This window comes from Agrilus planipennis, unplaced genomic scaffold (genome assembly GCF_000699045.2).
Source record: "Agrilus planipennis isolate EAB-ADULT unplaced genomic scaffold, Apla_2.0 scaffold428, whole genome shotgun sequence".
Classification (NCBI taxonomy): domain Eukaryota; kingdom Metazoa; phylum Arthropoda; class Insecta; order Coleoptera; family Buprestidae; genus Agrilus; species Agrilus planipennis.
Window position 1 is genome coordinate 32,095 of NW_020439987.1, and position 12,946 is coordinate 45,040.

At 35.3% G+C, this 12,946-nt stretch overlaps 2 protein-coding genes across 2 annotated transcripts in view; one reads left to right on the forward strand and one right to left on the reverse strand.

Annotated features, from left to right (window-relative positions):
- LOC108743005 (dynein heavy chain 2, axonemal-like) overlaps positions 1 to 12,946 on the reverse strand; it is a 65,763-nt gene that overhangs the window by 27,361 nt on the left and 25,456 nt on the right. The window contains exons 6-11 of the mRNA XM_025979524.1: positions 10,052 to 10,352; positions 8,838 to 9,077; positions 7,726 to 7,896; positions 7,377 to 7,569; positions 4,463 to 4,811; positions 3,122 to 3,368 (exon numbers count right to left, since the gene is read on the reverse strand). Of these exons, the coding sequence (XP_025835309.1) occupies positions 3,122 to 3,368; positions 4,463 to 4,811; positions 7,377 to 7,569; positions 7,726 to 7,896; positions 8,838 to 9,077; positions 10,052 to 10,352 (1,501 nt within the window). The remainder of the gene's footprint in view (positions 1 to 3,121; positions 3,369 to 4,462; positions 4,812 to 7,376; positions 7,570 to 7,725; positions 7,897 to 8,837; positions 9,078 to 10,051; positions 10,353 to 12,946) is intronic.
- The window catches only part of LOC112906006 (histone H2A-beta, sperm), a 2,955-nt gene continuing 2,548 nt past the window's right edge, over positions 12,540 to 12,946 (forward strand). Inside the window, exon 1 of the mRNA XM_025979525.1 lies at positions 12,540 to 12,941. Within this exon, the coding sequence (XP_025835310.1) occupies positions 12,629 to 12,941 (313 nt within the window). The 5' untranslated portion in view covers positions 12,540 to 12,628. The remainder of the gene's footprint in view (positions 12,942 to 12,946) is intronic.

Consider the following 12,946-nt stretch of genomic DNA (forward strand, 5'->3'; position numbering starts at 1 on the left):
AAAATAGGCCCGGAATTACAATGTTACCTAGGGCCCGCTTTAGGCTGAGTCCATCACTGTCTCTACCTACTTAATTTAATAGTCATATTGGAAACGTGTTTAATATCCTAAACAACAAATACCTACTAAAAATTACATCTTTCAAAACATACAAGCATTTCTAATTATCATATTGAAAGAAAAAACTTTACTCTACGACAGAATAATGCCTATATTAATTTATTTTAAATATTCTAATCCGTTTTACTATTTCTACGATATACCTTAGCATATCCTAACATTTTTTCTGCATCGTCGAGAATTTCTAAGTAAGAGCTCCACAATACACTAATCCCTTTTGCCCTGTTTCGAACAACATCGGATACTTCAACTTTGTATTTATCAAGGGTAATCAGCTGATCAAATATAAGTGGAAATTGAGCTTCTTGCAATGGCACTTCCATTCTTAACCGAGCTTGAAGAACTTCTGCTACTCCTAAATCATCCAATGTTTCTGGCCTTTTCATAACCCTGTAATAAATTTATAAATCATTAAATGCTTAAAAATATACAAGGACATCCTTCAGGAGACTAAGAGGGGACATAGCTATCCCTTTGCCCCCTCTTCTATAGAAAAATTTAAACAAATGCCAATGCAATTGTCTTCACTAATCTTTTTGTTCTTCTATCTACTTACATGATTACCAATATCAAATTGTTATCAAACGTTGATTTCGCAAAAAAAATTATGATCTTAAATAAATTTCGTTTTATTACACTTAAAAAGAATGTAGGACAATCTTATTACACAATTATTTTTAATTTTTCATTCATGTTTTCCAGCTGGATTACTTTAATTGTCGTTATTAATTTTAATTAATTCACTGATTTTATTAGTGTAGGATTTGGCTTAGTATAATGTAGTTTCTTGCTTGCGCAGGTGGAAGAGTGATATTGCTAGTTAGGCGGTGGTAAATCAACACTCTATTTTTACCTCCGTGCATGTTGCATATATATATATATATATTACTCCTATATTGCTAATAGGTGTCTAAAAAAAGATGACGACCCAACGGTGCAGACATATATGCGTCTGTCTCTCTCGTAACTACTTCGACTATTACGCGCATGCTCGACAATTGAACATGCCTATAAACGCGCATCATTTACCCCAACAGACTCGTGACGATTGCGCACAACGGGTCGAGTAATCTAAAAAGAAACAGAAGTAGTCGTTTGTTGACTCACTTAATCCGTGACACTTCCACTTACGGAAACTAGCAATATAGGAGTATTATATATATGGCATGTTGGGGGTACGTGAGGGACCACCGCGGCAGTGAGAGAAAATTTAGACATTAAGCATTTTTGTTCAAAAGACGAAAGACACATTTATGGTGATTATACGAAGACGTGTGTATTTTGGAAGACGCGATACATTAAAAAAATTGTGTTATATATATGTTGTATAAATTTAGTTCCTGTTTGTTACTCGTTTTGCTGTTTGCTGTTTATTTTCATTGTTATCTTTATTAAATATATGTTTTCAACTACCCGGAGCCTTTTATTGAACAACCCCTAGACACAAGAGAAAAAAGCCTACATTAGTATTTACCCTGATACTTACAGTTCACTATATAATTCAACGTAATCGTAGATTGCATCAATTTTCTCAACTGTCATATCATGTAACAACTTGCACAATTTTTCTTGCCACAGGAAGCAATGCTCCACAATCGACTTTTTAAGTTCAGTAGAATTGACGACAATAAAATGAACGTTTGAAATAGTCTCTTGAATTTGTACGTTGTTCGCCACTTCAGTATATCTTCCAATATTTGCATCGAATTGGGCAGCGTTTGGATTTTCTTTTTCATACCGTTCGATAAATCGATCCTTGTCAACTTCCCACATATCTCTAAACGGTTCCCAAATTGAGAGATAATTTTGCATTTGTTGGACGTTTACTTGTACCTCTAAAATTTTGATATGTTACTGTTTTTGTCACAGTAGAAATTAACCAAAAATCACAAAGCAAAATTTTAGTTTCAATGGTCGACTCACAAACTGTGTTTACCGTGAAATCACGTGTAGTATTTTCTCAAAATGTTGGTTTTAACGGAGCGAATAAAACTCGATATAAAACACTATACAGATTTTATTAACATGTGAATTATTAAGTATGAAATAACAAATTACAACTACAGGCACAACGAAGAAAATATGAATTAAAAACCCATGTTAAAAAGAAGAAAGTCAAAACGTAACTAACTCAAAAACTGTTCTGATGCCATCACCAATACCTCGCATGCAACAAAAGAATACGAACCAGAAGTCAAAAAGGAGAAAAACCGAACAAGGTATGACTCTGCCTTAACCTATGAAATTCCTGTAACCTGCATACAACTGATGAGAATCGATAATAAAATTAACAAAGGTAGTTGTCGTCGAAGACCTTCGCATAACCTGACCAGTGGGACCAAATCGGCTAATCTTTTCTTTTCCGGCAAGCTCATCGTCCAAAAGATACCGAAAATAAGCCACTTCTTCTATATTTATATTCGCTGTTTCACTACATTTGTTCCCATGCATATCTGTATTTTTTTTTTTACTATTATTTATTTATATACAATACTGTTTTGTCAATACCGCTTCCATTTTATTTAAAGCTATCTCTAACCCCTCTTTGCTAGATGCTAATACTGCTATATCACCTGCAAATCTAAGTGTACTTGTTATATTTTGTTGTACCTGGTAGGAAAGTACATGCAAAATTTGTTCCACGTTTCATTTTTTCTTAGAATCCGATAGTTAAATAGAACTACATACTATATGCTTTAAAATCAAACCACCAAACGCAAAGTACGTGTCATGACTGAAAAATAGGCCCGGAATTACAATGTTACCTAGGGCCCGCTTTAGGCTGAGTCCATCACTGTCTCTACCTACTTAATTTAATAGTCATATTGGAAACGTGTTTAATATCCTAAACAACAAATACCTACTAAAAATTACATCTTTCAAAACATACAAGCATTTCTAATTATCATATTGAAAGAAAAAACTTTACTCTACGACAGAATAATGCCTATATTAATTTATTTTAAATATTCTAATCCGTTTTACTATTTCTACGATATACCTTAGCATATCCTAACATTTTTTCTGCATCGTCGAGAATTTCTAAGTAAGAGCTCCACAATACACTAATCCCTTTTGCCCTGTTTCGAACAACATCGGATACTTCAACTTTGTATTTATCAAGGGTAATCAGCTGATCAAATATAAGTGGAAATTGAGCTTCTTGCAATGGCACTTCCATTCTTAACCGAGCTTGAAGAACTTCTGCTACTCCTAAATCATCCAATGTTTCTGGCCTTTTCATAACCCTGTAATAAATTTATAAATCATTAAATGCTTAAAAATATACAAGGACATCCTTCAGGAGACTAAGAGGGGACATAGCTATCCCTTTGCCCCCTCTTCTATAGAAAAATTTAAACAAATGCCAATGCAATTGTCTTCACTAATCTTTTTGTTCTTCTATCTACTTACATGATTACCAATATCAAATTGTTATCAAACGTTGATTTCGCAAAAAAAATTATGATCTTAAATAAATTTCGTTTTATTACACTTAAAAAGAATGTAGGACAATCTTATTACACAATTATTTTTAATTTTTCATTCATGTTTTCCAGCTGGATTACTTTAATTGTCGTTATTAATTTTAATTAATTCACTGATTTTATTAGTGTAGGATTTGGCTTAGTATAATGTAGTTTCTTGCTTGCGCAGGTGGAAGAGTGATATTGCTAGTTAGGCGGTGGTAAATCAACACTCTATTTTTACCTCCGTGCATGTTGCATATATATATATATATATTACTCCTATATTGCTAATAGGTGTCTAAAAAAAGATGACGACCCAACGGTGCAGACATATATGCGTCTGTCTCTCTCGTAACTACTTCGAGTATTACGCGCATGCTCGACAATTGAACATGCCTATAAACGCGCATCATTTACCCCAACAGACTCGTGACGATTGCGCACAACGGGTCGAGTAATCTAAAAAGAAACAGAAGTAGTCGTTTGTTGACTCACTTAATCCGTGACACTTCCACTTACGGAAACTAGCAATATAGGAGTATTATATATATGGCATGTTGGGGGTACGTGAGGGACCACCGCGGCAGTGAGAGAAAATTTAGACATTAAGCATTTTTGTTCAAAAGACGAAAGACACATTTATGGTGATTATACGAAGACGTGTGTATTTTGGAAGACGCGATACATTAAATATTGTGTTATATATATGTTGTATAAATTTAGTTCCTGTTTGTTACTCGTTTTGCTGTTTGCTGTTTATTTTCATTGTTATCTTTATTAAATATATGTTTTCAACTACCCGGAGCCTTTTATTGAACAACCCCTAGACACAAGAGAAAAAAGCCTACATTAGTATTTACCCTGATACTTACAGTTCACTATATAATTCAACGTAATCGTAGATTGCATCAATTTTCTCAACTGTCATATCATGTAACAACTTGCACAATTTTTCTTGCCACAGGAAGCAATGCTCCACAATCGACTTTTTAAGTTCAGTAGAATTGACGACAATAAAATGAACGTTTGAAATAGTCTCTTGAATTTGTACGTTGTTCGCCACTTCAGTATATCTTCCAATATTTGCATCGAATTGGGCAGCGTTTGGATTTTCTTTTTCATACCGTTCGATAAATCGATCCTTGTCAACTTCCCACATATCTCTAAACGGTTCCCAAATTGAGAGATAATTTTGCATTTGTTGGACGTTTACTTGTACCTCTAAAATTTTGATATGTTACTGTTTTTGTCACAGTAGAAATTAACCAAAAATCACAAAGCAAAATTTTAGTTTCAATGGTCGACTCACAAACTGTGTTTACCGTGAAATCACGTGTAGTATTTTCTCAAAATGTTGGTTTTAACGGAGCGAATAAAACTCGATATAAAACACTATACAGATTTTATTAACATGTGAATTATTAAGTATGAAATAACAAATTACAACTACAGGCACAACGAAGAAAATATGAATTAAAAACCCAAGTTAAAAAGAAGAAAGTCAAAACGTAACTAACTCAAAAACTGTTCTGATGCCATCACCAATACCTCGCATGCAACAAAAGAATACGAACCAGATGTCAAAAAGGAGAAAAACCGAACAAGGTATGACTCTGCCTTAAGCTATGAAATTCCTGTAACCTGCATACAACTGATAATAAAATTAACAAAGGTAGTTGTCGTCGAAGACCTTCGCATAACCTGACCAGTGGGACCAAATCGGCTAATCTTTTCTTTTCCGGCAAGCTCATCGTCCAAAAGATACCGAAAATAAGCCACTTCTTCTATATTTATATTCGCTGTTTCACTACATTTGTTCCCATGCATATCTGTATTTTTTTTTTTACTATTATTTATTTATATACAATACTGTTTTGTCAATACCGCTTCCATTTTTTTTATTATCATTACCATAATATTAAACTACCTCTAACTCCTCCTTGCCTGATGTTAAATATTGCATCTAATTGTAGGCATACTAATCATTTACCTTTGTAGATTAAAAAAAAGTGGTGACAGTGTGCATCTTTGTCTGATTCCTTTCCTAATATTTACTTCTGTAAGTTGCTGCTTAAGTTCTATAACTGCCTGTTGCTCTTTGTACAAACTATGTATCACTCTTCTATATCCGTATCTCATCCCTACATCCCTCATCAACAATTAAAGTTTTAAATGATCCATTTAATAGAAATTTGAACATTCCAATAATTTTTGCTAAAGTTTTCACGTTTTGAGTCAATATTTTCACTTTAATATATTGTTTTGTTGTCCTGACACACAATTCCTTTCATGCCCTGATTTGCTTCAGTGTTCGTGTAAGGAACTATAATGGTAAAAATCGAAATCTAATTTAAGTACGCTTTAGCTAGGGTACCACCTGTAAAACCATGAAAGTAGAACAAGAAACTAAAAAATCCCGAATTTTTGATTTCGGCATCCGACAGACATTGATTGATTGTGTATTTGAAGACCGACCCTCTTTTGTTTTAGTCATAGTACTATGTTTTGTTTAAACTTAATTCACAATTTAACTTTTTTAGTCATTTAACAATCCCACAAGCGTCTCATTTAGTTACAACAATCGTTTTTGAAGAAAACGACACATTTTGCAATAAAAAATCTTACTGTCTTTTTTTAGTTCTTCATATTCTAACAAGTTTCAATCATTTAAATAAACACAAAAACCCGGTCTGGCGTCTCCGATTAACCGATCAAAACGGAAACCGGTCAGGGTCTCAATGCCGCTCAATCGTTTCACGAGGTTCTACAGCATTAATATAAAGTATACTATAAGAGACATTTCTTTTTTTTTTTAGTTTTATCGCTTCTATATTCAACAACTACAATATTTTCAACATAATGTCAAAAAAGAAAGATTTCTTAAATGGCCAAGGAATAGATTAAGTTCCTTTTTAACACCTCCAAGGTTTGAAACAACGCCTACCACTGAAATTCTAAAGTAAAGAGATAAAATTAAATCATGGTAATAGCGTGCGTAGGAAAATAGCGCCAAAACAATTATTTAAATGAGTAAACGTATTGCCTTTTGCATATGTTTAATATTCATTATTATTGACCTAAACAATAGATGTAGGCATTGAACAGATAGGTATTAAATACAAATACCCGANTTTTAATTTTTATTTGTATATAGTATATAATTAGTGTCCATACCAAATAAACTTAGTGCACCGATGACGTGTCGTCTTTTGTTTTTATATCAATTTTACCTGTTTATTCATATAAACTCTCCACTTGCTAGGATACTTAAAATTTTAACTATGAGCCTTTCTCCATCAACGAAGAACAACCTAGAACAACCCACATGCTTAACTATTTGCGAACAGTAATCTGACCTAGGTGTACCTCTACCCTTCCTAACTCCTGTTTCTGCCTCTAATATGTCTCTGACTAGACCTTCATGCCTGAGAAGGTGTCCTACTAACCTATCTCGCCTATTTCTTATTAACTTCCGTAGAATCCTCACTTCTATTCTTTCTAATACCCCTTCATTTCTAACCTTTTCTACCCCCGTTATCCTCCTCATTCGCCTATTTCGAAGTCTTCTAACCTTTTCTTTTCCGCCGCGCCAACTGTCCATGTTTCGCACCCGTACAATGCCGCACTCTAAACACATCTTTAAGAACCTTTTTAGAATTTCTAAATTAACCATTCGCGAGCATAGAAGTGACTTCTTTAACGAACATTGAAAAAAGATAAAATCACTTATTGTACCTTTATAAAAGCCAACCTTATTGACTTATTTCATGAAACAAAAGTAGTTACCGTTATTCATGAGTTCTTGAAGTCTCTTACACTCTCCATCGTTTGCAATTACATCTGCAAATGGCCGAACGGGCGTATCAGAAACATTAAACTTATCTACTATCCTGGGTAATCCTTTCAATGCACGAGTGAAGCCAGGTAGTATATCGGACACTACATAATCAACTTGGGCAAGAGAAGGTTCAAAATTTATCTGTAATTGAAAAATGAATTCACAGTACACTCAAACATCGCTGTTGTTAAAGGTTGACAAAATAATAAAGGTACCCGTATTTGATGGTGCTTAAATGCTCTTAAAATGGTTTAATTGTACTGTATTCATATTTTAATGTTTACTTTTGTTACTTACCCTATTATGTCTTAGGTTTGCTTCTAATTTTAAAAGGGGGTTTGGACCAACGGTTCCATCACCGTGCAGTTGTTGATACATATACTGCATGGAATTTCTTACGCATATTCTTACAGCCTCTTCCAAGAGGAAGTCGAAATTCATTATATATTTAATCCAATGACTTGCCATCTACATTCATGAATAATTAAATCGGTAAGAGTACTGATAAATTATGCATAAACCAGAATATAAAATTTCAATTTCTATACACCTTTTAGAATACCTTATATTTAGCCACAAAATCAAAATGAACAAGTGTCTTTTATCAACATTAAAAAAATCGTAATCAAGGAGAGTCTTATTATTTTATTTAATAAATGATTTGAAAGTCGACATATTATAATAACGTTTTGGATATTTGTCAAATCGACTAAAAAGATTAATTTTTACTGCTGAGGTTGTTATATGCAAAGCACGTTACACGGTGCCATTTCTGGAAAGAGTTTAAAGAAGTGGCTTCGGAGATATTTAGTGCCTTCTACAACACGACTAATGTTTCTGGCCTCCTTGACCCAAAGATCTCATATTGAAATAAAAACAAGTGCGATACAATCGCTGGGTTGTTAGATTATAATGAAAACTTCACGTTATCAATGGAGGATTTCCTACGCTGGTGTTGAACTCGACATCGTTAAATTCCTGAAGATGTCCTTTATGATATTTGACGAAACATCGAACATTTTTGGCGCCACCCTGATCCGTCATAAGGATTTCATTAAAAAAAACGCGGTTAGAATCGGGAAATACAATTTCTTCACGCTATAATGTTGTTTTCAACATAGACATACATTAATGGACGTGCCTTAGCCGTATGTCATTGTAATAATTTCTTGGCTCGAAAAGTGAGGGAGATGGCGTATAGTTTCGGACTAGTGCTATCTCTTTCATGACATGCTTACGCACTATAGTGAGAGAGATGGATATTGTTCGAAACTTCGTTCCATCTCTTTCTTTTGTTGTACCACAATTCTGACCACTAAGGCATGTCCATTAGTAAACGTCGATGGTTTTCAACGTACGAACCTAACCTAACATAGTTTAATAAGAACTGTTAAATTTACATTACTTACCAATGTTATAATGTTTTCAAAACCTTCATAAACCACTATTAGATACCGAATTATTTCTTGATAAAATTCTATTAACGTAGTCAACGCATCCCTTGTTAGTCGATCCATTTCTTCTACTAACTCGTAAATGGTAAATGCAGAATCGTGAGTCAATGAAATTATGGTCAAAGCACAAACCCTCTCACAGATAATCACTATTTGCATGTTGCATGTCTTGTAATCATCCACAAAGTCTTGTAGCTGTTACATGCAGAAATTGCAAGACATTATTAATGAACAATAGGCAATGCATATACGACAAGCAGTATGATGTGCAGGTCTTTATGATTAAATGTCTAACACTAACTGGTCCAAAAATTGATGACAAACAGTAAAACTAACGAAGATACTCGGAATAACTAACTTTATGCTATATTTTGTAACAACTGATTGGTGTTTCGAAAGTAGAATTTTCCCTAATTTCTATTTCTTTAGTAAAAGGTAATCTTAAAACGTGTATGAAGCAAATCTAAAAGGTAGAAATCAACGAACAGATTAAGGGCACCAGAGATCAACGAATAGTGCACTACCCCTCTAACATATCTACCATACGGTCTAAAAATTACGGATCAAATTGGTAGAGACCTAGAGAGAGACAATATCAAAACCATCTGCAAACCTACGAAGAAGATCCAAGAGACCATCAGAAGAAAGGTCTGTCTAGGAACCACTAAGAGATCAATGGGAACGAGACTCAAAGAGTACAAGACAAGCTGCCGACTAGGACACACTGAAAAGTCGGCTGTGGGGCCAAATACACACTGAGCAAAGGTGACCACAAGATACACTTTGAGAACTGTAAATTGCTAGCTACTGTCAACAGCTATTACAACAGGATGACTAGAGAGGTCATCACGATCCAAAACATTCGGAATGAGAAGACCCTCAGACTCAACCAGATCTGGAACCCGATCCTCAGGAACAACCGAACGGACTAATCCGGAACAAGCTTTGTTCCCTACCCTCTGACCTAAATACAACTTGCGCAGGAGAAATCGCCAGTTCACATCCATCATCGGAGATGGAAGGACATCTAAAGAAGATAAGTAATAGTGCTAGCGACGACTTTTAGAAACGATTCAGAACAACATCATCATATTTTTAAGAATAGTTTAATATGCAAATACGAAAACTGACTGACTATCTTAATGTAGCTATAAATTATTTCAAATTACCTCAGCAGTGTAAGCACCACATTCAGCAACGTAATCTTCAATTTCGTCAACAGACCATGTTAAGCCCATCAAACCAGGCTGAATTCTTTTCTCTACAGTTCCTATTAATTGTTTAAAGAGTATCCTCTCTTCGTCTGCAAGTGCTGATAAAATAGCATTGTAATCCAGAACTACTTGTAGTACACATTCATACGTATTTCGTAACGAGTCAGCTTTATCAATTATAAATTTCGCGTTCGCTGGTATTTCAAACTTTAGGCTTTCAAATATTTTGCATTCTCGTATCATTGGCAGTATAGACCTAAGATAAAGTTATATACAGGAATAATGCTATCCATAAAAAGAGCAAGCATATATTTTAATCAAAGCATTTTTTTTCGGAACGATCAAACAACTCGATAGCAATATATTCTCAAATAGTGTTCAATGAGATCTAAAAAACGAAAAAAAATCTCCACCTCTGAAGTAAATGCTGGTATTATAAGTAGTAATTTTCATTAAATTTTAAGTTAGGATATATAAAGTTGCGAGCTATTATATGTACTATACATTAAATCGTGGACGTATCGTCATTCTTTATAGATATGTACCGTATATACGTATACAACCACCCGTTAGAATATTTCGGAAACTACTTCGATTCGAATTTTGAAAAGTTGGATAGTAGTGTTATTGGATATGATCTCCTCAATTAAAATAACGGCGTCTATTTAGAACTTCCGATTATACCGGAAGTTGACACCAACTTCGTTATTTTTAATGGAACACCCTGTACATAATGACGGTTTCGAATTCTACTTATGATTTTAGGTAGACTTTTGTAATGCTTTTCTACTTTTAAACTTTACCGCTTTCGAGATATTAATTTTTTAAAAAAAAGTATCAAATTCAAATCTGTCCTTATATACAGAGTGTTACATTTAATATAACGAAGTTCCGGTATAACCAGAAGTGCTACATAAATGCCATTATTTTAATTGAGAAATTGAGAAATTCCGAAATATTCTAATGGGTGGTCACCGTGAGATACCCTGTATATGTTTGTTAGATCCATTTTAGTCCAGGCAACTTTTGTCGTAAAAATGTCAAAGAAAGAAAGTTTTGATTTTTGATGCTGTGCAATACTTTTGGCTGGTAAACACAAATCTGAAGTTTTCCGACAAAAGTTTTGGTGAAAAATATATTTCTTCACAAGAAGAAACCGTAAAAAATTGGGTTTTCTCCGATTTCCCTTGAATAACTCAGAATCTACAGTACAACGTCAGGTAGTCTTCAGGATCAGTAAGGTAGTCTTCAGGATCAGTTCAGAGCTGCTTTACCACCATCTGCAGAATCAGCTACCAGATCGGTGTAAAAAAAGAACCCTGAAGAGTGGTAATGGAAGCGTCAGGTCATGACCGTGTTGTCACGCTTCTAACTCCTACTCCTGCGTTATTATAGAACGGTGTCCTGTAAGTGCACAAAAAGTTCTCAACGGAATGATAGGTGCAGAAAGGCGATACTCTGCTGCTCCAATTTGTGCATTAACTGTGAGAAAAAACCTGCAGCAACATCACAGTGATGGACGAAAACGAGGATGAGGAAGAAGTTGTCTTTAAGGTGGATAACAGTTATTATTATTAATCATACTTCCTTGCACTTAACCTTGTTTTGCAGATGTAGATGAGCTTCAACAAGGACGTTCAAAATAATCGAACTATTTTGATGCTGACAATGTAGGCGACAAAAGATTAACATTCTATTAAAAGTATTAAATAAAATTAATATGAAACAGAAACATGCATAACATATACTGCATTAGAATATTCTGCACTATTTCCCTGTCTGTATCTGTTCTGTACATAAAATTAAATTTCTCTTATTCTAAGTATATTGTTAGGTTTATGATATCTTCTCAAAACTATTTTCATTGTTAAGCACGTTTAGGATATTTTTGGACGTCGACGGATGGTCCGACAATCATAAACAGGAATATTGGGTATTATAAATTTCTACCCTCTGAGTCAACAACCTTATCATTAGAACAATACATAGACCACTCGGAGGCGTTGCACCCCCGTATCTTTCCTAACAGCAGGGACCGCCTGCCGACCTTAAACCTATAAAATTGTCTGCACTTTAAAATTTACATCCCTCCCGCCCGACTCCTGTCCATTACCCCAGATCTCCCCGATGATTTCATCGATCACCTTAATTCCCTACCCAACTCCATCAGATAACCACGAAACCAACCCAACTAAACACACACACACACACAAGTAACACACACAAAAAGTCACAAACCTCATAACAGAACCACACATATGGCTGAAGAGGACCAACTACACTGGTCCTAAAACGGCCTGAGGTAGAGGGGTTTTAGTTGGTAGGCGCTCCTTCAGAGTGAATCCAACACTACCCTGTCGTTCGGACGGCAGGGTGTCTTTTGAAGATTTCCCCTCTTCCACGAAAACATAAAAAAAAAAAAAAAAAAAAACTTTTTCGGTTTCATACACGCAGCAGCAGTGACGGCCGACGTTTAGCCGTTGTCACTTTTTCATTGTCATTGTCGAGCGACGAAATACATACGAGGAAAGCATGTCGGGCAGAGGGAAGGGCGGAAAGGTGAAGGGAAAGGCCAAGTCCCGCTCCAATCGAGCCGGTCTTCAATTTCCGGTCGGAAGGATACATCGGCTTTTGAGGAAGGGAAATTACGCTGAGCGCGTCGGAGCCGGCGCTCCCGTCTATCTGGCGGCAGTGATGGAGTACTTGGCCGCCGAAGTGCTCGAGCTCGCGGGAAACGCCGCCAGAGACAACAAGAAAACGAGAATAATCCCTCGCCATTTGCAACTGGCGATCCGCAACGACGAGGAGCTCAACAAGCTCCTTTCGGGAGTGACGATCGCGCAAGGTGGA